At 51.3% G+C, this 23,567-nt stretch overlaps 1 protein-coding gene across 3 annotated transcripts; it reads left to right on the top strand.

The window, feature by feature from the left end:
• Positions 1 to 5,436: 5,436 nt before the first annotated feature.
• FCSK (fucose kinase) lies at positions 5,437 to 23,463 on the top strand. 3 transcript variants are annotated; one of them, XM_081118157.1, is made up of 24 exons: positions 5,437 to 5,512; positions 10,671 to 10,775; positions 11,121 to 11,272; positions 11,403 to 11,453; positions 12,220 to 12,345; positions 12,653 to 12,725; positions 13,111 to 13,208; positions 13,596 to 13,676; positions 14,234 to 14,353; positions 14,525 to 14,696; positions 15,117 to 15,229; positions 15,880 to 15,981; positions 16,100 to 16,270; positions 16,732 to 16,796; positions 17,174 to 17,544; positions 18,206 to 18,416; positions 18,597 to 18,763; positions 18,852 to 19,073; positions 19,431 to 19,574; positions 19,736 to 19,855; positions 21,454 to 21,641; positions 21,725 to 21,824; positions 22,321 to 22,544; positions 22,711 to 23,463. In XM_081118157.1, the coding sequence occupies exons 2-24, from the start codon at positions 10,694 to 10,696 to the stop codon at positions 22,810 to 22,812; spliced, it is 3,255 nt and encodes a 1,084-aa protein (XP_080974283.1). In that variant the 5' UTR covers positions 5,437 to 5,512; positions 10,671 to 10,693; the 3' UTR covers positions 22,813 to 23,463. The 3 variants fall into 3 exon arrangements, with proteins under 3 accessions (XP_080974283.1, XP_080974285.1, XP_080974284.1); XM_081118159.1 differs by lacking the exon at positions 16,100 to 16,270; XM_081118158.1 differs by lacking the exon at positions 19,431 to 19,574 and having other exon boundaries at positions 22,711 to 23,462.
• The last annotated feature ends 104 nt before the right edge of the window (positions 23,464 to 23,567 follow it).

The following is a 23,567-nucleotide window of genomic DNA, read 5'->3' as shown; positions in this document are numbered from 1 at the left end:
GACATCTGTAATACTTTCACCAATAAAAATAAATTTAAAAAAAGAGAGAGAGAGAACCCACTTCCCACCAATGTCCCATACACTGGATCAGCCTTCTCCAAGTTGTGCTGCCTTACAGGTCCTGAGAGATACTCTTCTAGAAAAGGATTCCCTAACCTAACATGTTTATTAAATGTTTATATGTTAACCTGCAGTTTCTCATGCATGTAGGTATTTTTTCCTGAGCTGTGTCCACTGAGAAAGCCTAAGAGCAAAGACACTATGTTAGCAACAAGCACACTGAACTTCCCCCCCCCTCAATCCTCAACGGAGGATATGGTTTTTTATTGATTTTAGAGAGAGAGGAAAGGGGAAAGAGAGAGAAACATGGATGTGAGAGACACATTGACTGGATGCTTCCCACACATGCCCCACCAGGCGCAGGGACCAAGCCTGAAACCCAGGTAAGTGCCCTTGACTGGGAATAGAACCCGGGACCCTTCTGTGGGCAGGCTGACGTTCTAACCACTGATAAACACTAGCAAGGGCTGAGCTTTTTTTTTTTAAATTGAGGTGAAATTCACATAACATAAAATTAACATTTTAAAGCATACAATTCAGTGTACTTAGTACATTCACAATATTTTGTAACCAATATCTCTGTTGCCAAAACAGTTTTATCATCTCAGAAGAAAACTGTATTTGTTAAGCAATCACTCTCCACCTCCCCACTCCAGCCCCTGGCAACCTCTAATGTTTTCTCTCTCTATGGATTTATCCATTCTAGATATTTTATATAAATGGAATCGTACAATCTATGGTCATTTGTGTCTGACTTCTTTCACTTAGCATAATGTTTCCAAGGTTCACTCGAATGGTAGCATATATTAGTATTTCATTCTTTTTGTGGCTGAATAATATTCTATTGTATGGATACACTACACTTTGTTTATCCAGTATATTGATTTTTAAAAGTTGTAAGGAGAAAATAAACCTGTCTACCTTTGTTTTAATGATTCTGTGTGGCACCCTCTGTGTGGCAGCACTTGTTAACATCCTATAGAAGCACTCTTTGGAAAATACTGCACAAGATATTTACCAATGGCAATGGTTAGGCTTAATGGAACAGGAGCCACTTAGTGATGAAGTCCACTTAATAGCTGTCCAGAAAGGGTTTACTGTTCAAATCTGTGCTTTAATTAAAAAAATATATATTTATATATGTGTGTGTGTGTATTTATATATATATCTTTATTGATTTCAGAGACAGGGAGAGGAAGAGAGATGGAAACATCAATGATGAGAGATATTGATCTGCTGTCTCCTGCACGCCCCCTGCTGGGGATCAAGCCTGAAACCTGGAAATATGCCCTAACTGGGAATTGAACTGTGACCTCTTGGCATAGGTCAATGCTCAACTGCTGAGCCACACTGGCTGGGCTGGGCTTTAATTTTTAAAAACCATGCCAGCTGTTTCATTTTCTCCTTGGGGAGATCTAAAAGAAGAGTTTAATATCCCCTTCCCATTTTCTTTACCCAGTTCCTCTCTCTTCACCAGTCCTCCTGTAGTAAATGTTGCTGGTGACATCCCTTACCATTCTCCAGCTGTTGTGTTAGCTGCTAACGGCTCACAGCTCCACCCTTCTCTGAATGGTCTTCAGTCCACATAGCCCATGTTTCACCCAGAAATGCCTGAGAAATTACAGTCCTCCCTGTCCCACCTCCTAGTGGCCTACAGCTTATGAATGACTGAAGAGGGGTACAAAGTCCAGCTCCTTTGCTTCTGAGAGGGCTAAACCTTGTGGTGCATTTTTTGTCCCAGAGTTCACTGTAGGATCAGACTGAGGCAAGACTTAGATGAAGCCACATCCTTTGCTTGGCTTCTTCCCCTGCCCTATCCTGCTTCCCTCTGCCTTAATAAATCATTTGCTCTAGAGTCCCTGGCTCTATATCTAGGAACCCAACCTAAGATATCCCCATGGGCAGTCCTGGCTCCCAAGGGAATTTCCTGCTACCAGCAGCAGCTACACATCTCATCCAGGGCCCTGCAGATTGGACCTCCTCCAAGAAGCCTTCCTGGACCCTCATTCACTGGCAGCATGTTTGTTGAATAATAAGGAAGTAGGGTCCGGCCGGACGTGGCTGCTTAACAAATACAGTTTTCTTCTGAGATGATAAAACTGTTTTGGCAACAGAGATATTGGTTACAAAATATTGTGAATGTACTAAGTACACTGAATTGTATGCTTTAAAATGTTAATTTTATGTTATGTGAATTTCACCTCAATTAAAAAAAAAAAGCTCAGCCCTTGCCAGTGTTTCTCAGTGGTTAGAGCGTCAGCCTGCCCACAGAAGGGTCCCGGGTTCTATTCCCAGTCAAGGGCACTTACCTGGGTTTCAGCGACCTTAGGATCCAGGCGATCAGGGTTCGATTCCCAGTCAGGTCACATGCCCGGGTTGCAGGCTCGATCCCCAGTAGGGGGCATGCAGGAGGCAGCCGATCAATGACTCTCTCATCATTGATGTTTCTCTCTCTCTCTCTCCCTCTCCTTTCCTCTATCTGAAATCAATAAAGATGTATTAAAAATAATAATAATAAGGAAGTTGAATGCCTACTGTGGACAGGCCCTGTGGTAACCCCTTTGAAAGGTTAAGGTTTGGTGGTGTGTGGGCAGCCTAAATAGCCATCTCAGACAGTGAATAAAGAAACATTGAATTTATTTAAGGAAAAGGGGATAGGGGAAGGGAGTATCCAAAGGGAAGAGCTACACAGTACTGAGTCAAAGGGTACTGCGTCCATGATGGCAGCAAAAATATACTTGAGACAATGAAACAAGGAAGAGCGTAGAAGAAACAACAGGAGAACCTAGGCTGGGCTGCTTTGGCTCACTGAGAAGTCAGAGAAAGAGAAGGGGTCCTTGGAGACAGGTTCAGGGGTTAAGCCCAGGACAAGCTGCCGCTGCTCATTGCTCTCCCGGTTGCAAGTTTCATGGGGTCCTCTCAGAGGGAAGAAGGGGGAAAGAAATGGTGCTGGTGTGCTCCCCTGAGGAGGAGCGTGTACCGGCTCCTTTGTCCTGAGCATATTTTCCTCTTTTTGGGGGGACTACACACAGAGCTGAGAGCTTCACATTTTGTGTGTGTCTGCTGCCGACAGATTGCACTGAGGGCTTTATCTTATCAAAAACCCTCCTGGAGTAATCTCTGCCTCTCAGTCTGAGAAGTGCAAGAGGCCCTTGAAACCACCCTCTACCCCTCCTGCAGGCTTGCCCTAGGAGGTGGCATGAAGCCCTTTGCTTCTGAGCTCCTTGGGGCACATTGTTTTCCTTGAGCCTCCGCCAAAGCTGTAGCTGCAGGCATCCCTGCCTCCCACTCCACTGCAGAGAGGGGATCGGCAAAGATGAGAACAGCAGCAGTGGGAGGCAGCTAGCTCATCACTTCCCTGGAGGCCTCCTGGGTTCACAGAAGAAGGCCCAGGCACTGAGGTGTGGGGAACAAGGAGGCACTGAGGTGTGGGAAGCAAGGAGGATGAGACCTGGGCCAGGTGAAGAGGGGGAGTGAATTCAGTAGGAGAAGACTGAGGGAAGGAGAGAAATTTGGAGGAGGCAGGGTAGCGGAAGCTGAGCGGGGGGATTGTTCATTCATTCATTCATTCATTCATTCATTCAACATTCAACAAAATGTTCTAACCACCTCCAATGTCCTAGGGACTATTCTAAGTGGACAAATCAAAGGCCCTGCTTTAATGGGGCAGCATGGGGATAACAACAATAAATATAATCATAATGATATGTGAAACAAAAAACCTTTGCGGCCGAAAGCTTCTCTGAAAGAAGAGAAGGGTTTATTGAGCCATATGCTAGCCAGAAAAAGAACCACATCCTGGGATATACACAGTCTAAACCACAAGTAGCAGGGCTAGATGGAGAATATGCCTGCAGTCCTGGAGCTGAGGGAAATCCTTTAAGCAGTGGGTTTGGGGAAGCAAGATGTAAGTTGTTCTGAAAGAACTTACACTGGCTATATTTAAAGAGAGGCTGGGAAAAGGTGAAGCAGTGGCAGTTCTAGGATAGGCGCATGGACGGTAAAGAATAAATATTTCCTACTTCTGTATTGGTTGTGGGCAACAAAGCAGAAAGCTCACACATATGCAGGATGGGGTGGCTCCAGTGGTTTGCTTTTTTTAAAATTTATTTATTTTTTAGATAGCCTCCTGGAAGTTGATTGAAAGTTTTAACTTACATTTAGGAACGTGAGTAGTCTTTTGTTGGTTTTGGCCCGTGGCCCTGTTAATTAATCTCTTAGCTCTCCTCCCACCCTGTATGTAGAGCCCTGCCCTAAATTAATTTAGGACATCTCAGAATTTTTCTCTTGTCAAATGGTTAGTATTTTTTGAGCATTTACTATATGGAGTCAGGCATACATCTTATCCTTACAACAATCTCAGCATTTGATACGATTATTAAGCCATTTTTACAGATGGTGACAAGGGAGACGCAGAGTAACCAAGTGACTGGCCGGGGTTACACACGGAGTTGAAGTAGGGTCCCCCCATCCCCTTTGAGACTGAGGGCAGGACCTCCCAGGCTCCCTATTAATGACAGTAGATTTGGAAAGTATGTTCTTGCAAGAAAAATTCAAACAATACAGATAAAGCTTAAGTTCTCTTGCCTCTCTCCATTCCTAGCAGTCTCTGCCCCAGGGTGTGCTCTCTTCCAGTCCTTTCCCACACATACTATGTGTCCGTATACTTTATTTTTGACATGAGTGGCTTCCCGGACATAGGGTTCTAACAACTTGCTGCTTCTCCCTTAACAAAACGTCTTGAACACCGTTTCCTGTTGTGCATCAAGTTCTACCTGGTTCTAACTGCTGCATAGTATTCCACGGCATAGGTATGTCTTTATTTCTTCAGTACCCTAAACAGAGAGTGTTTCCAACTTTCTGCTATTACAAACAATGCTGCCATTCAAAACTTAACCAAAAGCTCGGAAGAACCTCTTCCCACTGCAGAGTTGGCAAGTTTCTTCCCTTTGGACCCACGTGATGAAAACCAGGAAAGCACTACTACTGCTAATCCAACGGTAGTCGTTTGCGCTCGGGCAACACCTAGGATTCTCCCTCCCCCGCCCCCCTCCCCGGATTTTTGTCTCCGGAGAAAAGCAGTTGCAGCAGGTCGGGGCCCGGGGAGTTAAACAAAACCCGTAACCTGAAACCTCGAGTCCCGGGGGAAAAAAACCAAAACCGAGCCTCTGTCTTTAAGACGCAATAGCTCCTCTGGGAGTTGTAGTTTTGCTGGCCAACGGAGCCACCTTCTTGCTTCACCTTCTTTCTGGCTCTGAAGACTGACTTGCCCTTTTGGAAAGCGCTGCCCTGACCCTATCTGCTTGCCCGTGCTATAGGTTGGAGCTGTTTTTTTTGGAGAGGACAAGCCTTGGCAGGCGAAGGGGCGAAACTACATTTCCCAGGGTGCACCGCGAAGGGACGCGCACCCGGCATAAAAAAGCCCGCAGAGCCCAGCACCCGGTGGAGGCAGGTACGTGGATACGCGCGGGTCCCCTCGAGTCTCCGCTTCGCACACCTCAGTCCACCCCTCGCTGCCGTTTCCCGATCCATCCTCTCGGAGGGGCAGGACCGAGGCAGAGAGTTTCTGAGAGCTCAGCTGGCGCCCCTGGGCACCCACTGGCTGTAGTGTGGGGGGGGCGGGGGGCGGCAGGTCCTGCTACCCCTTTGCCGGGGTCTTTCAATGGGAGTACTGGTACCTGGGAACGCTGGGGACGGGGAGGGGATACGGGGTCCAGGGGCTCCTCTCCTCAGAGGCAGGTGGGGTGCTGCTTGCCCGCGCTGCTGATTTTGCCGTGAGGCCGCTTTTCCCGCCTCAGTGTGCCCCGTGGGATCTCGTCACTATGCACAAATCTCAATTACACTAGCCCCCCCCCCCCCCCTTCATCCCCGGTTTTGCTTTCCACGGTTTCAATTACCGGAGGTGTTCCATCTGAAAACATTATGTGGAAATTCCAGAAATAAACAGTGCGTGTTTTAGATCGTCTGAAGTTCTGGGTAGCCTGATGAGACCCCTCCGCACCTGCTCCCTCCCGCGTGGGGCGTAAATCGTAAATCATCCCTTTGTCCCTCTTAATCCAGGCTGTATATGCTACCAGCTGGTTAGTAATTTAGTAGTCGTCTTGGTTATCAGATCCACTGTCAGGTAGCGCAGTTCAGGTAACCCTCCTTTTACTTGATAATGGCCCCAAAGTGCGAGAGCAGTGAAGCTGGCGGTTCAGATATGCCAGAGTAGCCGGAAGGTGCTTCCTGTACGTGAGAAGGTGGAAGTCCTCCACTTAATAAGGAAAGAAAAAAATCATATGCTGTGGTTGCTAAGATCTACTGTAAGAACGAATCTTCTGTGAAATTGTGAAGAAAGAAAAAAATTCATGCTAGTCTTGCTGTTGCCCCTCACATTGCAAGTTACACAGCCACAGTGAGTGTGGTAAGTGCTTAATTAAGATGGAAAAGGCATTAAATTTGTGGGTAGAAGGCACGAACAGAAAACGTGTTCTGATTGATGGCAACGTGTTGCACCGGAAAGCATCAATCCTATACAAAGACTTAAGCAAGGGGTCCTCTGAAAAGAGTGACACCAAGCTATTTACTGCAAAAGCGGGGTGGTTACACAGATTCATAAATAGATTTGGATTGAAAAATATAAAAAGTACTAGAGAGACTGTGTCTGCCACATTTCCAGCAGAGTTGAACAAGTTGATTAAGGGGAAAGGATACCATCCAAAGCAAGTCTTCATAGGTATATATGTATGTACAGGGGGGAAAAAAGTGTGTATGAGGTTCATACTGTCCTTGGTTTCAGGCATCCACTGGGAGTCTTGAAATGTATTCCCTGTGGATCAGGGGGGACTACTGTACTTGCCTTTTGTGTACTTTAGTGTGATTTTACTCCTGATCAACTTTCTTTCGCTTTTTTTTTTCTTCAGAAGGCAAATCAGATCCCTCCATGTGCCTGATTTTTTCTTTAAAGCTCTAAAATGCAAGGTCCCTGCCCTACCTTTCTTCAAACATTATATGATGACGTCTTAATATTTTCTGTCCCTAGCTCCCCTTCGCTATCCCAATTTTAGACAGCATGTGGCTGGGGACATTAAATAATAGTCCAACTTAGCCTTAGTATATGGAGTTCTATTAAAGTTGGACAGAGCCCTGGCCGGATGGCTTAGTTGGTTGGAGCATCGTCCCATATACCAAAAAGGTTGTGGGTTCGATTCCCAGTTGGGGCACTTACAGGAGGCAACCCATCAATGTTTCTCTCTCATATTAATGTTTCTCTCTCTCTCCCTTCTTCTCTCTAAAATCAATTTAAAAAACAAACACATTTCTGGATTAAATGTGGGCAGAATTTTGAAAATGAAGGACTATTTTCTAAGTTTTCTGTAGAGATGTCAGGTATGACAGAGGGTAGAGGCCCTAGGAGAGAGGTCTTGTTCCTACAGGGTGGTTAAGAACATGAACCTTAGACTTGGAAACACCTGTTCTGCCTGTACTATGTATGACCTTGGGCAGACTATTTAATCTCTTTAAGCTACAGTTTCCTTACCTATACCTTGAATGTGATAAGATCCAGTTCATAGGCAGGACTATAGAGTAGATCATATGAGCTGATACTACAATGCCTTTGGCATGGTGCCTGAAAAAAGCACTCCCTAAATATTAACTACAAGTATCGTTCCACCCTTTGTGTTATCATAAAATAGCCTTTTGGCTGATCTGGCGAGGCATGCTCCTCAGCCTTGATTTCCCTAGGCTTCCCTGATCTTTTTCTTCTTCAGGCGCATCTTTGACCCAGAGAATATTTCAGATATTTCAGAGCCTTCACCCCTACTGGCTTCAGAGCGAGGTTAAACTCTCCTGCTTCCTTTTCCTGCTGGAGAGACCTACTGTTCATTGAGCTCCTGCTGTGTGTCACGTATTTTGTTTTATTTAATACAAAAACAGCAGTCCTAAGAGGTTGCTATTGTTGGCCTTAGTTTTCAGTTTAGAAAATTGTGGCTCAGAGAGGTTAAGTAGCCTGCTCAAGATCACACAGGTAGGGGCAGAGTCCTGTTTCTCTGCCTGATCTCTAGTTGGGTGCAATCTAGATAGGGCTGCCCTCCCTCCTCAGGGCATGACCTGTCTGCTGTCCATGTCTCCCAGTCACTATGCTGAAACCAAGTCTGGACTCAGACCTCTGGACTCCCCTTGGGGCATTTCTTCCTTGCTCTCTTTTATCACCTTTGCTTGGGTCCAAACATCATTATCACCATTGCTTGAATAAGAATCAGAGAGACCCAGGTCCCAGTCCTGGCTGTAGCATCTACTAGCACCTGTAAAGTGGACAGAACACTTACCCTACAGGGGTGTTGTAGGAATGAAAAATCATCATGTCTTAATTGTGGTCAGACTGGGTGAGCCCACTCCTAATGGTTGTCATCATTAATGTCATCTCCATTTTATTGCCACCTGTGTGGAGCACTTTATTCCCTTTACTCCTTTTGTTCTTTTTTCAATCCTATATAGTAGGTTCAGTGTAGTGGTTAAGAGAACGGACTCTGAAACAAAAGTGTCTGGGTTCAGATTTGACTCTGCCACTTGCTAGCTGTGTAACCTTGGGCATGTGACTTAACCTCTCTGTGCCTCAGTTTCTTCATCATCTATCCCACACATTAAGTTAGAGGTTTGTACAGTGAATTTTCCTTTGAAGGTACCAAGAGGGAGATGATATTATACTCCCCATATTGGTTCAAATTCTTAGAGAAGCTGAGACACCAAGATGGGATTAGATTTATTGGGGGAGGGGAAAAGAGGAGGGAGCTGGAGGAAGCAGGGAAAGCTGTCAGTTGCTCCCTGTGAAGCAACACCAGAAGGAAGGAAGGTTGGGTAGGAAGGGTCTCAGACTGCAGTGAGGTTCTAAGACAGTTTCTGTTGGGTGGATGGGGAGTCCTGGAGCCAGGATTGCCTGTCAGAGGATCCCCAAATTGCTGGAATGGGTCTGTCTTCGTGTCCCTGCTGCATTGAGTCATTGGTTGGGAGCAGTTGGTAGGAAGCATGGCCTCCATGTGAACAAGCTGGGGGCATCAGTCAATTACACTCCCTGCCTCAGGAGGCTTGAGAGGGTTAGGAGTGCCAAAGATACCACAGTAAGTTGGTGGTCAGGCTGGAATCCCTTGCCATCCTTTTACTTGGAAGGCCATCTGGGCATCTTGGGGAATGCCTTTGCCCTCAGGTGCCTGGCCAAGATCTCTAGCTCAGATTTCCCCTCTGGATTTCCCTCCTGGGCTGAGCAGGGAACAGAGCAGTTTCTGTTAGTGGTTGAGGCTTTCCCTGAAAGCTCATAGGAGTGTGGGTGTTGCTAAGTGGTGCTCTGTCAACCTTGGTGGCAGAGGAGTCCGTCCGGCCTAAGAAGAAACTTGCTGATGAGGCTCAGGTTTCCTGCTGGCTCTGGCTGTGGCATGGGCTGGGGCTCTGGGAAGGCATGCGGCTAGCTCCACCATCTCTCTGGCACTGAGCCATGAGGGGTGGAGGGGAGAGGTGGGGGTGGGCTGCTTTGTAGGACAGCAGCCAGGACTCTGCCAGAGGTAGATGCGAGGGCACTCCAAGGGTCTTGTCTACAGAGTTCTTGGGGAGGCCAGGAGCTCTGGAGTCAGACTGGTTTTCCATCTCGTAGGAGAGAAGTGTTGGGGGAGATAGGAAGGGGTGAAGCCATAGCTTTGCCTTCATCTTCACCTCACTTGCTCAGAGTGCCCCAGAGGAAGATGCTGGCAGGTGGGATTGCAGCCTCTTTCAGGTTTGGAGCCCCTGGGAGGAGAGATCCCCTCTGAGGTCCCTGTAGTGAGCACTGTTGGCACCCTTCCTGGACCCCTTGAGCAGGGTGGTGCACCCCTCCCACAACTGCTCCCTTCTCCAGGGAATTCCCTTTAGCCTCAGGAGTCTGGGAGGTTAGGCCTTTCCTCCTCCCAGGTTACAGCCAATGATTGAATGATGAGGTTCCAGTGGTACAGAAAGGGTAGCCTCTTGCTATAAGGTGGAACCCACTGTCTACCTCACCCTGCTCCCCTTACTTTCTCTCCTGAGGAAATAACATGCACCTGAAATGAGAAAGTCAAAGATACACTTATCACATGACCCAGCAATCCCATACCGAGGTATCCACCTGGAGAGATGAAGTCTTATGTTCACACTAAATTTGCACATGAATGTTTATAGCAGCTCTAGTCATGGCTGTTAAAACCTGGAAACAGCCTAAATGTCCTTCAGTGAGTGGATGGAGAAATAGACTGTGGAAGGTCCATGCAATGGAATACTGCTTGGCAAAAAAAAGAAAGGAAGGAAAGAGGGAAGGTAGAACTACTGATATTCACAACCAACTTGGATGAATCCCAGAGGCATTATGTTGAGTGAAAGAAGTCAGTTGAAAAAGATTACATTCCAACTCTAGCTATAAAGAACTGATCGGTGGTTGTCAGGGATGAGCGATGGAGGAAGGTGTGACTGAAGGGGCAGCATCTGGGAGTTCTCTTTTGGTATAGATGGTGGTGACCACAAGAACCTATGCATGTGTTAAAATTCACAAAACTCTACACCAAAAATTCAATTTTAGGATATGATAATATAAAAAAATTCACTTACACCCCCTATCTCTGCCTCAGGAAGCCCCTCAACTTTGGCCAGTATGGGGCAGCCCAAGGGGATTGATTGGACGGTTATCATCCTGACATGCCAGTACAAGGACAGTGTCGAGGTCTTCCAGAGAGGTAGGGGACCCTCCCTCCCCCCTCTGCCCTAATGTAGAACCCCTACCACACCTCTATAGCTCCAGGAGCCAGGCAGACCTGGATTCAAACCCAGATTCTGCTTCTTCCTAGCCATGTGACCTTTGATGCTTTATGTCACTTTATTGAGACTTGGTTTTCTCATCTGCTAATGGGAATAATCATACTTACCTCACAGAGTTGGGAGACGATCTAATGAGCTACAACATGAAAAGCTACTGAGTCAAAGATAATGTAATAATTATTAGTAGCTTTGCTATAGGTGCTTGGAACCAGGGCTGGGAGGCAGGGGCAGGGGGGAAGGTCCTGGCTGTGTTCTGACCACAGAGCTGGAAGTGCGGCAGAAACGAGAGCAGATCCCCGCCAGGACTTTGTTACTGGCCGTGGAGGACCCTGAGACTCGCGTGGGCAGTGGAGGAGCCACCCTTAATGCCCTGCTGGTGGCTGCTGAACACCTGAGTGCCCAGGCAGGCTTCACTGTGAGTGCTCATGTTGTTCTTTTCATATCTGAGTGGGTTTGTGCTGGGGTCTCTCCTCAGACAAGAGGGTGCCATCCTTGGGTACTTTCTGCCCAGGCCTCTGTCAACAGGGCTCTTCTACTCTTGACAGGTGGTCACATCTGATGTCCTACACTCGGCCTGGATCCTCATCCTGCACATGGTTAGTAAGATGCTGGGCAGGGTGCTGTGCAGAAGGCTGGAACCATTGGTTCTCAGGGTTAGACAGGACTTAAGGGGTGTGTCTGCCAGGTGTTTATTGTGTAAATCCAGAAGAATCGGAATCAGAATTGATCCAAATGTCCAAAAATAGGGAACTGGCTAAATATTAACAGCAGTGGAATATTAGAAAGTGATTAATATATCCATCTAATTCTTTGCATTGCCCGGAAAGAGACTTACCAGCTCTGTGACCTTGGGCAAGTCACTTGACCCTTTCTACGTCTCAGTTTCTGCATCTGTAAAATGAGGATGGCAACAGTTCCTCCTTTGTGTGGATATGCTAAGATGATCAATTAAACCCTTAACACGGGACCTGGCTTTATATAGTTCCCAATCTTATTTCCCCAGTTGTGTGTGTGTGTGTGTGTGTGTGTGTGTGTGTGTGTTCAGTTCTGTTATCTCTATCTTTTCAGAATCTCATTTTTGTGAAAAAAAAAAGAAAAGAAAAGAAAGAATATATGAATACAAGTCTGAAAGGATATACCTCAAAATGATTGGAATGGTTATTATTCCTGAGGGATTATTTTTCTTTTTGTATATCTGAATTTTCTAAGTTTTTACTATAATCATGTAATTGGAAAAATTACATGAGAGAACGCACCTTAAAAGTCTGCTAGCTTGATGACTTTCCACCCTTGCACAGCCCATGAGGTGTCCCCAGTCTCTCTATCCCAAGGGCCTTTCATCTGTCCCTGCTTCCCTACTAGGGCCGAGACTTCCCCTTCGATGACTGTGGCCGGGCCTTCACCTGCCTCCCTGTGGAGAACCCTCAGGCCCCCGTGGAGGCTGTGGTCTGCAACCTGGACCGCTTGCTGGACATCATGAGCTATCAGGTGAGGCTGCCAGGTGCCTTGGGGACTTCTCTCTCTCTCACTGCACCACCAGCTATAGTCTGTCCTGGCTCAGATGGGGTGCCAGGAAGAACGGCTTTGGGGATGGCTAGAGTTAGAGCTTCAGGAAATTAGTGTTGGCAAGACTAGGGGGAGGTGCGATCCCAGGAGGTGGACGGAAGGTCTTGGGATGCCCCTGTTACCTCAGCAGCCAGAGCCTCCTTAGAGCAGGGGACAGGCTTGACACTGGGCTGTGTGGGAGCAGAGGAAGGGCTGGGCCAGGCCACCAGCTGCACTCTCTCTTCCGCAGCTGGGCCCAGGCTCCCCGCCAGGTGTGTGGGTCTGCAGCACCGACATGCTGCTGTCCGTTCCTCCTAACCCAGGTGAGCCAGAGAAGGCTTGTGACCTCCTCCCTTGCTACAGCCAGAGGCCGGCTGTGCCTTTCCTAGCTCGCCATTTCTGGGCCTTGCCCACTGCCCTGTTCAGAAGAGAAGCTGTAGGTGTGGAGAATGAAGCCCAGACCCAGAGGCAGAGCTTCCCCTGCTGGGCCTCAGCCTTCTGGACTGTAGAAAGGAACGCCAGCCCTATCCTTTCCGCCCTGCTTTGGGAGGGGAGACATTGTCATTCTCCCAGAGGAATGTCCATGTGGCTTGGAAACCATAGTTTCCTTTTAGTTGCCCCTGCCCTTAGCTCTTTTTTTTACCTGGCTGGGGCCTGTCTGCCTTGGGTTGGGGCACCCAGGGAGCCTCCTGACTGCCCTACCCACAGGGATCAGCTGGGACGGCTTCCGGGGAGCCAGAGTGATCGCCTTTCCAGGGAGCATGGCCTATGCCCGGAACCATGGTGTCTACCTCACCGACTCCCAGGTAGTGCCCCTGGGGTGGTGGTGTGGGCAGCTGAGCTGACCTGGCATGGCCTCCTGGCCCTGTGTTCTGGGCAGCCTCTTGCCCTGGACTCTCTGGTACAGTCTGGATTTGGAGGAGTTTCCTCCATGGCAGCAGTTCTTGTGCTCACTTAGTCTTCTGCCAAACTTGAATTGCACATGCACCCAGTGCCAGGCTCTGTGCTTGGGCTGGGGGCTCTGAAGATATGCAAAGCCCCTGTACTGTCGGGGTGGGACAGTGATCCCTGGGAGCATGTTGGTACCTGCCAGACATGCACTCTAGGTTTTCCTTTGGAGAACACCCTTACTGTGTCCCTGTTCCTGATTGTCCTTTGCTCCCTTCCCTAACTCTGTTTTCCCTTCCACATAGGGCTTCGTTTTAGACATTTACTACCAGGGCACCGAGGCGGACATACAACGGTGCGCTAGGCCTGATGGGCACGTGCCACTGGTACGGCTGCCACCCAGGTTGGGAGGCTTTGGGAACCCTGTGGAAAAGGGAGGGTTTGCTTTCCTGCTACGGGCAGAGCCCCACTCCTTTTAGAAGATTCCAGGGCAGGGTAGAACCAGTATCTGTGGTAGAAGAGCAGGTGGGGCCAGAATGTGAGGAAAGGGTCTTGTCCTAAACTGAAAAGGCTAGAACCAGAGTGTGAGAAAGTTCAGGAATGCAGTTGGGAGGACACCTGGAACCCAGCTCGGGGGAGCCTTCTAGAATGAAGGGCAAGGATAGGAGTGGTGGTAAGGGTCTGGGACCAGACCATGGGGATGATGGAGAACTAGGTTATGGAGGAGGCCTGAAAATTGAGGGAAGGGTCCCAGAAGGTGCCTGTTCAAGGGATCCCCTTCCAGTAAGCCTGGAATCTGGGTGCTGGAGTGGCTCAGAAGATGAAGGACCCTGCCTGGTATGGCAACCAGCCTTGCTTGGTCCATCTTCATTTGTTTTCCCTAACTCAGGCCCAAGCCTGACCCCAGGGTCCCCCCACCTGACCCTCATGGGGGCTCCTCCAGGTCTCTGGGGTTGCCTTTTTCTCTGTGGAGACTGCTGAACACCTCCTGGCCACCCACGTGAGCCCGCCCCTGGATGCCTGCACCTACATGGGCTTGGACTCTGGAGCCCGGCCTGTCCAGGTGACTAGGGGTAGGGGCTTGGTGCCCTGGCCTGGGGGAGAAGCCCTGACACTGGCAACCTGGCTATGTGACCTCAGGCTAGTCCCTTCCCTTCTCAGGGTCTCTGGGGATGGGACTGTCCCACTTTGGCCTAGGAATCCCCCAATAGCTGTGTCTCCTACTCTTCCCCAGCTGTCTCTATTTTTCGACATCTTGCTGTGCATGGCTCGGAGTGTGAGCAGAGAGGACTTCCTGATGGGGCGGCCTCCGGAGATGGGGCAAAGTGATGGAGATGTCGCAGGTTATCTTCAGGTTGCCCGGGCCAAACTGTGGACGGAGCTTCGTGATCAACCCCTCACCATGGGTGGGTGCAGCCTTTTGGCATTCTGAGGGGGAGACCACAGGAGTGAGGACCCCAAGAATGAGGTGGCCTCCTGCCTGGTCCCTGGGCTCCTGGACCAGGCAGGCCTAGTGCATGTATCGGACAACTATCCTTTCCCAACCCAGAGCCCTGACTTGCCCCCCCCCCCCGCAGCCCCCCCGCTAACTCTCCTCCTTTTGTCTCATTCTTGTGCTCTGGTCCTAGTCTTTCCATTTTCTAGCTGTGTGACTTGGGCAGGTTGCTGAGCCTCTCTGGATTTTAGCTTCCCCATTGGCATAATGGAGTCATTGCCATGCCTGCCCTCTCAGGGCCTGATGAAGATGTATCTTCTGGCCAGAGGCCTGGCCTGGCATCAGAGTGGCAGCAGGCATAGGGTTGGGGCCATTGCTTATATCTTTATAGCATATATCCCCGATGGCAGCTACAGCTATATGACCAACTCGTCCAGTGAGTTCCTGCACAGTCTCACGTTCCCTGGGGTTGCTGGGGCCCAGGTCGTGCACTCCCAGGTGGAGGTAAGACCTGGCTGGAGGTTAGACCAGCAGAAGTGTCTGAGGACAGGTGGGATAGGGGCTCCTAGAAAGCGAAGGAATAGCCCATGCTGGGAACAGATTATCTATGAATATTGATGTTATTATCCCCACTTGACATGAGGCATGGGAGGCTCAGGCAGGTTAAGTAACTTGCCTAAGGCCACAGAGCCAGTAAGTGGCCAAGTCAGCATTCTACATCCAGGTCTGCCTGATTGAGAAGCTAGAGACTCCACATCCTTTCCTTGGGGTCTGCGTGGGGAGACAGGCACATTTGAAGTGATGGGCCTGGGTCAGTGCCATGGTACTGAGGAAGGGGGCAGATAACAGTTCAGAGGTGGCCCTCAAAGTGGTAGGGGTACCTGAACTGGTGGGAGAGGATTTCCGGGAAAGCTGTCATCTGATGGGACCTCCATTACTAAGTTCAGACTTGCTCTAGAGGACTATGCAGGGAGAGTATGCCCCTGGGAACAACACGAATAGGGCGGGATGGGAGTCGGCCTGATGCTGGGGTCAGGGCAGATGTAGAGAGGGATCTAGCTGGCTGATGGACATGGGCTGGGGCCTTGGCTGGGGTGGAGGATTGGGGCAGCCCCTGGTCCTGGGCCCTCATAACCTTCTCCCTGGCTTCACAGGAGCTGCAGCTACTGGAGGCTGGGAGCTCTGTGGTCAATTGCCTGCTGGAGGGCCCTGTCCGACTGGGTCCTGGGAGTGTCCTGCAGCACTGCCATCTCCGGGTGAGGCCTGCAAGCAGGGGCAGAGGGAGGGCAGGGCTGTAGGGGCTGGGTCCCGTGTGTGTTGGGGGTATGCCTGGAGCTGCATGCCACTCAGGATGCCTGCCCTCTCCCTTGCCAGGGCCCCATTCACATAGGTGCTGGTTGCTTTGTGAGTGGCCTGGACATGGCCCAATCCGAGGCACTCCACGGCTTGGAGCTGCATGATCTTGTCCTACAGGGGCACCATTTGCGGCTGCACGGCACCCCTGTCCGTGCCTTCACCCTCGTTGGCCGTCTGGACAGCTGGGAAGTAGGTGCCTGCTCTGTGTCCCCTCACCCCCATCTTCAGGCTTTGGGGAGCCCTGGGGGTCCCAGCCCAGCTCCCACTCCACTGCAGGGCTTGCTGAGTGCTGGCCTGAGGGATAGGCTATAGCCAGTAGAATCTCTCCATGCCTTTACCTCTCTCTTCATCTGCTCTGCCAAGCAGTCTGGGTGGGGATTTTTATCCCCATTTTACAGGCTGGAGACTGAGGCTCAGAGAGGGAGGTGACCTACCTTGGGCTGCACAGTCATTTATAGTGGATAGGGCCTAGAACTGGGATTCTGCCCTCTTCCAGGCACCTGGGCAGAAGCGCTGAGCTCCAGGGCTTAACACAGTGTTTCAGAACTTGCTCTCATATGTGCAAGTCTCTCCTGTCCTCTCTGGCCTTAGTGTCCCTAACCCTTCCCTTCCTGTGGTCCCTGAAGCTCTGCTTCCTCCTCTTCCCCCAGAGACAGGGGACAGGAACATATCTTAACATGCCATGGAGTGAATTTTTCCAGAAGACAGGCATTCGGTAAGATTGATGGCCTTGATGGGCCTCTGTGGGCCTTGGGATCCAGGGTGGCCGCTTCTTTCAGGCTCATCACTGCCATCCCACCAACCCATGGGGCCTGGGGTAGTTTTGGGTAGCCTGACCCTCCCCAGCATCTTCCCCTTGGACAACTCCTAATCCCTGGCTGTGCTCAGGCTTTGGGATTTTGTCAGAGACTTGGGAAAGGAGGCAGGGCAGTTTGCCTCCCTCCCCAAATTGCCTGCTTGTGCCACCTCAAGGAATTGGTCTTGCCCCCGCCCGGTGAATTAGCCAGCCCCCAGCTGACAGGAGGTCACGACTTGGTGAGGAAGCAGGAGCCCTAGCTTCCCTCCTGCTCATGTGTCTTCTCCCCACATCAGAAACTGGGACCTGTGGAACCCAGACACACCCCCAACAGAGCGTTGCCTTCTCAGTGCCCGCCTCTTTCCTGTGCTCCACCCCTCAAGGGCCCTGGGGCCCCGGGACGTGCTGTGGATGCTAGACCCCCAGGAGGATGGGGGTGAGGCCCTGTGGGCCTGGCGGGCCTCCTGGCGTCTGTCCTGGGAGCAGCTGCAGCCTTGTCTGAACCGGGCTGCCACACTGGCCTCCCGTCGGGACCTGTTCTTCCGCCAGGCCCTGCTTAAGGTGCGCAAGGTGCTGGAGGCCAGGCAGGACCTCAGCCTGCGCCCACTGATCCGGGCCGCTGTCCGAGAGGGCTGTCCTGGGACCCTGCTGGCCATGCTGGACCAGGGTGAGTGTGCTAAGTCTCTGTGCCTAGAAGCCAGACCCAGCATCCCTTGCCCTACCTGCCCTCTGGGTTGATGACCTGAGGGTACTTGGGAGTCAGGAGACTTCAAAGCAGGAGAGAGACACAGTGGAGTTTGCTTTCAGGTTTCTGGGAAGTTTCATCCTTGTCAGTAAGGAGTTTGGTGAGAGGCTGAGCCTCTGGTTCCTATTAGCATCAGCAAAGCTTACATGTTTTGTACTGGGTATCAAAATGTAGGTGCCAGAGCCCCATGGGGATGTGGCCGGCTCTCTCAGGCAGCACCTCATTAATGATCCCAGGAACTGTGGAAAATGATCCCCGTTTAAGTTGTTCACCAACAGCCACACAGCTGGGTTGGGGGTGGTGCTGAGACTGAACCCATGCGGTTTGACCCCTGAATTTGAGCTCCTAACCACTCTGGGGGTCAAGAAGCACAGCTGGGCTGGGGCTCGGGCTGGGGCTGGCAGGATAAGAACTTTTTGCCAAGCAGAGGAGTGGGGCATGCAGTTAAAGACAAGGATACATCTTGGGCAAAAGTGAAGAGGTGTGAGGGATCTGGAGTGTTTGGGGACTGTTGAATAGTCTCTTGGGGAAAGGGCATTGGAAGTGAGTGCCATCCCCAACCACCCGACTTCTGGTCCATCAGTTGCAGCTGGCGTGGGAGACCCAGGCGTGGCTGCCCGGGTGCTGGCCTGTGTGGCAGATGTACTGGGCTGCATGGCAGAAGGCCGAGGCGGCTTACGGAGTGGGCCAGCTGCCAATCCTGAGTGGATTCGGCCCTTCTCATACTTGGAGTCTGGAGACCTGGCTGGGGGTGTGAAGGCACTTGCCCAGGAGCGGGACAAGTGGCTGAGCAGGTTGGTGTTAATAATGTGAGAACCCCTGGAGAAGCCCCTGGTTATCCTCATAGGTGGAAACCCAAAGAGAGGTGGGGTGGGGTACACACAAGTCACCCAGGGCAGTCAGGTCCCCAAACCCAGGCAGTCTGTCCCCAGCTTGGGGCTCCATGCCGCTGTCTCTCCCTTCCCTCTTGGCAGGCCAGTCTTGCTAGTGCGAGCTGCTCGCCACTACGAGGGGGCTGGGCAGATCCTGATCCGCCAGGCTGTGATGTCAGCCCAGCACTTTGTCTCCACGGAGCCTGTGGAGCTGCCGGCACCTGGGCAGTGGGTGGTGGCTGAGTGCCCAGCTCGAGTGGATTTCTCTGGTGAGCCCCTTGGAGGAGGGTGAGGGTGGCCACTCCAGAGTTGGGCTGGCAGCCCCGTGACCAGCTTGGCCTTGTTCAACTGCTGCAGGAGGCTGGAGTGATACACCACCCCTCGCCTATGAGCTTGGTGGGGCAGTGCTGGGTCTGGCTGTGCGAGTGGATGGCCACCGGCCCATTGGGGCCAGAGCTCGTCGCATCTGGGAGCCTGAGCTGTGGCTGGCAGTGGGGCCTCAGCAGGATAAGATGGCCATGAAGATAGTGTGCCGGAGCCTGGAGGACCTGCAGGATTACTGTCAGCCCCATGCTCCAGGTTAGGGCACCCAGGACATCTGCCAGTAGAGACGGCACACATAGCTAGCTGGGGGGTAGGGGTAGAACCCTGGAGACCCTGCTGGCCATGGGGGCCTGGCCTGGGGGCTAGCCAGTCTGGACGAGGAGCCCCGAAGTCACCCTGCCCGGTGCATGCAGGTACAGGAGGTAGAGCTGGCACATTTGCCTATTTTGGGTAGCCCAGAGGACTTTTTGTGGCTTGGGGATGGGGCCTCCCCTGCTGCTGGGCTTTTGTTCCCCAAATGAGCCCCATGCTGGGCTGGGAAATAATGGAGGTGAGGTGTCTGCTTGTCCCTTTGGATACTAAATTTCTTGCTGGGTGCTGGTCCCTCCATAGGGGCCCTGCTGAAGGCGGCCTTTATCTGTGCTGGGATTGTGCACATCCATTCCAAGCTCTCACTGAGTGAGCAGTTGCTGCACAACTTTGGGGGCGGCTTCGAGCTGCACACCTGGTCTGAGCTGCCCCATGGCTCTGGCCTGGGTAAGTAGGCCCTGTCATCCTACTGCCAACCACTCCATCCCTACCCTCCAGCATCTCCTTCCTTCCTCCTCACTGTCCGCGCCCAACAGAGGGAGTAGGTGAAGCAGGACTGGGCTGGGCAGAGGTGTTTCATGCCTGACCCCCTCCTCCCTGCTCTGCAGGCACCAGCAGCATCCTGGCAGCCACTGCCCTGGCCGCCTTGCAGCGGGCAGCAGGTCGGATGATGAGCAGGGAGGCCCTGATCCATGCAGTGCTGCACCTGGAGCAGGTGCTCACCACAGGTATGGGACTGTCCCTGGTGGGAGGGAGGTTACTGGCACTTTTCCAAGAGCTTCCTGGGGCTCCCCTGGGCTTGTAGACAGCCACATAACTGCTGCTCCTTCAGACAGTTAGAGCTTCCTTATCACTCTGACCTTCTCTGGTGGTTTTCAACTTGAAAATATTTCTACCTCAAAGGAGCGGATGTTTTAGGAGCACCTACTAAGTGTCAGATTCTGTGTTATACCTTTCATGTGTGTTAGGTACCTATGTTTAAGTGATTATTCCTCATGACTGTGTCACCATCCAGGACTGTCCTTAGGGTGGGACTGGGCAGAATGGATTTGTAGTAGGGGACAGGACCTTCAGCCTGCCTTTCCAACCCACTTGCCCTCCCTTGGGCTATGGTATTTGTACCCACCTCGCCTTCCTGCCAGCCATATGGGGGGCACTGAGGGCCCAGAACATGGCTGTAATCATAGCGAATGTTAGTAGCCCCAGGCTTCTCCCTCCTGTAGCCACCATGGCCCCTTGGAATCCATGCATAACGGGGAACAGCCTGAGGTTTGTCTGGTCCTATCTAGGGTGCTGTGGTCACCCCAGGATGCCAGGCTTCATCCTCATCGTGATTTTGGGCAGAAAACTGTCACAAAGACGTATAGATGCCAATTATGCTGTCTTTTCTGGTCACTTTGCAGCCCAGCTCCCGCTCCTTTTGTTGTAATGACTCATATCCCATAACTGACAAGAGGGGCAAATGGGGAGGCCTTTCCAGTTTTCTTCTGAGATGTACCATTCAAATCTTTCATTTGGTCAATTGACAACTATTGAGTATCCACTCAGCATTGGGCCCTGGGGATCAAATGAGCAAAAATAGGGCTCTTGCCCTCAAAAGTCATATAGTCTATTGAGGACAGACATTAATCAATAGCCACTGAAATGACTATAATTATAAGCTTTGCTAGGTGCTCTGAAGGACAGAGGTGCAATTAAGGAGTTCTTGACATTTGGGGCCTGACACTAACCACCATGTTTTGGCTTAACGTTCCAGATGCCTCCTGCCATTTGCATTTTATACTTTAAATTCTTGTAGGACCTTCCCCAAATATCAAGGGCCTATCCCAGAACCATCTCGTTTTATTTTTACCAAACTGCAAGAGAAAAAGAGATCCATACCTTTCATTACTAAAGCATGATGTGAACAAGCTTTTCATTTGATAAGAAATGCTGAAAGCTTATTTGCAGAAGAGATAAGGAGCGGGGGCCAGTTAGGCTGCCGTGAAAGTCCTATATCCCTTCTCCTTGGGGGAGAGGTAAGTACTAGGTCTTACTCTTCTATGTGGTTTACCTCAGTTCCAACTATACATCAGGCCTGCAATACAACTTGGCCTTGTGCATCCCAAGCTTGGTTCTGGAGTGAAATCTTTTCTCTTGCTGGGCTCATTCCGCTCCCAAGGCTGGTGACAGATGCTGGACAGCTCATTTGGCCCAGCTGTCTGAGTTGGGGGAAGCTGTCTTCCCCTGCTGTTCCCTACCAGGGATGCAGGGGGCCAGAAGCCTGGACTGGGAGAGGGAAGTTGGGTCAGGTAGGCTCCAACAGTGATGGACCCTGGGTTCACAGGAGGTGGCTGGCAGGACCAAGTGGGTGGTCTAATGCCTGGCATCAAGGTGGGGCGCTCCCGTGCTCAGCTGCCACTGAAGGTGGAGGTAGAAGAGATAACTGTACCGGAGGGCTTTGTCCAGACGCTCAATGACCACCTGCTCCTGGTGTACACTGGCAAGACACGCCTAGCTCGGAATCTGCTGCAGGTGAGCCCCGGCCCCAGAAAGAAGATAGGCAGAGGCTCAGCAAGGCCTACATCTTCACTGCACCCCTCCTGCCCCATCTGTAGGATGTACTGAGGAGCTGGTATGCCCGGCTGCCTGCTGTCGTGCAGAATGCCCACAACCTAGTGCGGCACACGGAGGAGTGTGTAAAAGCCTTCCACCAAGGTGAGGTGTTTCTTCCCCGAGGACAGGGCACCAGGAGTGAGTGCCTTTCAGCCATAGGTCTGAGGGCCTTTGTAGTCTTGGCACAGGCCCTAGGTGTTAAGCCCCCAGGGACAGAAGCCTACAGTCTGTCTTCCCTAGGGTCTCACTTAGGTGGGAGCCATACCTCAGGACAATACCTGCAGCATGGGGAAGGCCTCCAGCCCTATTTACCAAGAAGCAGGTGGGGGAAGAGAATTGGCCCCATAGCGAAAGTGCAGGGGAGTCAGAGCTAAGCAGGGTTGCAAGTGAGTGGCCATACAGTTTACTGAACACTGCTGGGCACCATGTCAGCTGCCCTGTGCACATGAGTCCTCAGACAACCCTGTGAGGCAGTCTTTATTATTCCTGTTTCCAGCCCCTGGTTAAGCAGTGCCTCTTGGCACTTTATTATAGGCAAATGGGCACTGACAGAATATTCTGGCTCAGGCACGCCATTCCCTTCTCTGTCCCCACCCAGGAAGCCTGCCTCTGCTGGGCCAGTGCCTGACCTTGTACTGGGAGCAGAAGAAGCTCATGGCTCCAGGCTCTGAGCCCCTGGCTGTGCGGCGAATGATGGATGTCCTGGCCCCCCATGTGTATGGCCAGAGCCTGGCAGGGGCAGGCGGTGGGGGCTTTCTTTATCTGTTGACCAAGGAGCCAAAGCAAAAGGAGGTTCTGGAGGCCGTGCTGGACAAGACTGAGGTACCTGATGGTGTAGTTGGTGGGGGGTAGGTGCCTTCACTGTGGTCCACTGGCTAACTAGGGGCTACAGCTGCATGTCTCCCTGGCCTTACAGCCTCAGGTCAGCCTCCAGAAGGCCAGAGATTTGCCCAGAGTCTTCTCAACACCTCTTGTCCTTTGCTCCCAGGGCCTCGGGAACTACAGCATCCACCTAGTAGAAGTGGACACTCAGGGGCTGAGCCTGCAGCTGTTGAGGAGTGAGACCTCAACCGGAGGCCCCTTCCCATGAGGCTCATCCCTTGGCAAGAGAACACCTGGAGCTACAGCAGCCCCTCCCTTCAGAGCACTCAGTCTCCTACTCCCCACCTACCCCTTTATGAATCTTCTCCCAAAGTAAGCTGACCTGAGTTTGGGCCCAGCCCCTTCTGAATCCCGGTGAAGCAGAGACCACCTGGGAATGGGACTGTTACTTCCTGGTTAATAGTGGCCTAGGCTTGGTCTCTGCTCCATCTAGACATAAGAAGGTCCTATGTTCAGTATCCCTTGTGGCCTTTACAAATCCCATTGCTCAGCTGTGGCCTTAAGCTTCTCACTCTCCATTAAGGCCCTGGAAGGAGATGACAATCAGCCTTAGCCTGGGTCCTTTGGCAAGGCTGACCCTAATAAGACCCTATGAGGCATTTCCTGTGGCCTTCCTTAGAGGTCAGGCTTTCCCCTGAATAGAGACTTCCATGTTCAATACACACTCCCAGGCTGACTTGATGGAGTGGGAGTAGGGTTGGGGGTCCATACCCACGTCTGTGGTAGTGAGCTAGTGCGTTCTACAGCTAGCCACTGCTAACTCAGGCCTTAACCAATAAAATGGACTGTGCCACGAAACCTATGGGCAATAGGTTTTCAGGACTGTGAACTTCTTGGAATAAATTCAATCTTCCCTTCAAAGTTGTCCTCATAAAGCTCTTTTATTCCTGCTGGGAGGAATTCCCATCTCCCCTGGCACTGTGGGAAACTGCCCTGGGGATGATCCAGCTTCTGGTGCTGATG

This window comes from Miniopterus schreibersii (assembly GCF_964146895.1).
Source record: "Miniopterus schreibersii genome assembly, chromosome: 18".
Taxonomy (NCBI): domain Eukaryota; kingdom Metazoa; phylum Chordata; class Mammalia; order Chiroptera; family Miniopteridae; genus Miniopterus; species Miniopterus schreibersii.
This window is presented reverse-complemented; position numbering and strand designations above follow the sequence as displayed.

What these genes read in the sequence shown, in the direction of transcription:
- FCSK (XM_081118157.1), top strand. Translation starts at nt 10,694, where the DNA reads ATGGGGCAGCCCAAGGGGATTGATTGGACGGTTATCATCCTGACATGC. An exon ending in TGCAGCACTGCCATCTCCGG is followed by an intron (nt 15,982 to 16,099) that starts GTGAGGCCTGCA and finishes CTCCCTTGCCAG; the next exon opens with GGCCCCATTCACATAGGTGC. An exon ending in CTGTCAGCCCCATGCTCCAG is followed by an intron (nt 19,074 to 19,430) that starts GTTAGGGCACCC and finishes GTCCCTCCATAG; the next exon opens with GGGCCCTGCTGAAGGCGGCC.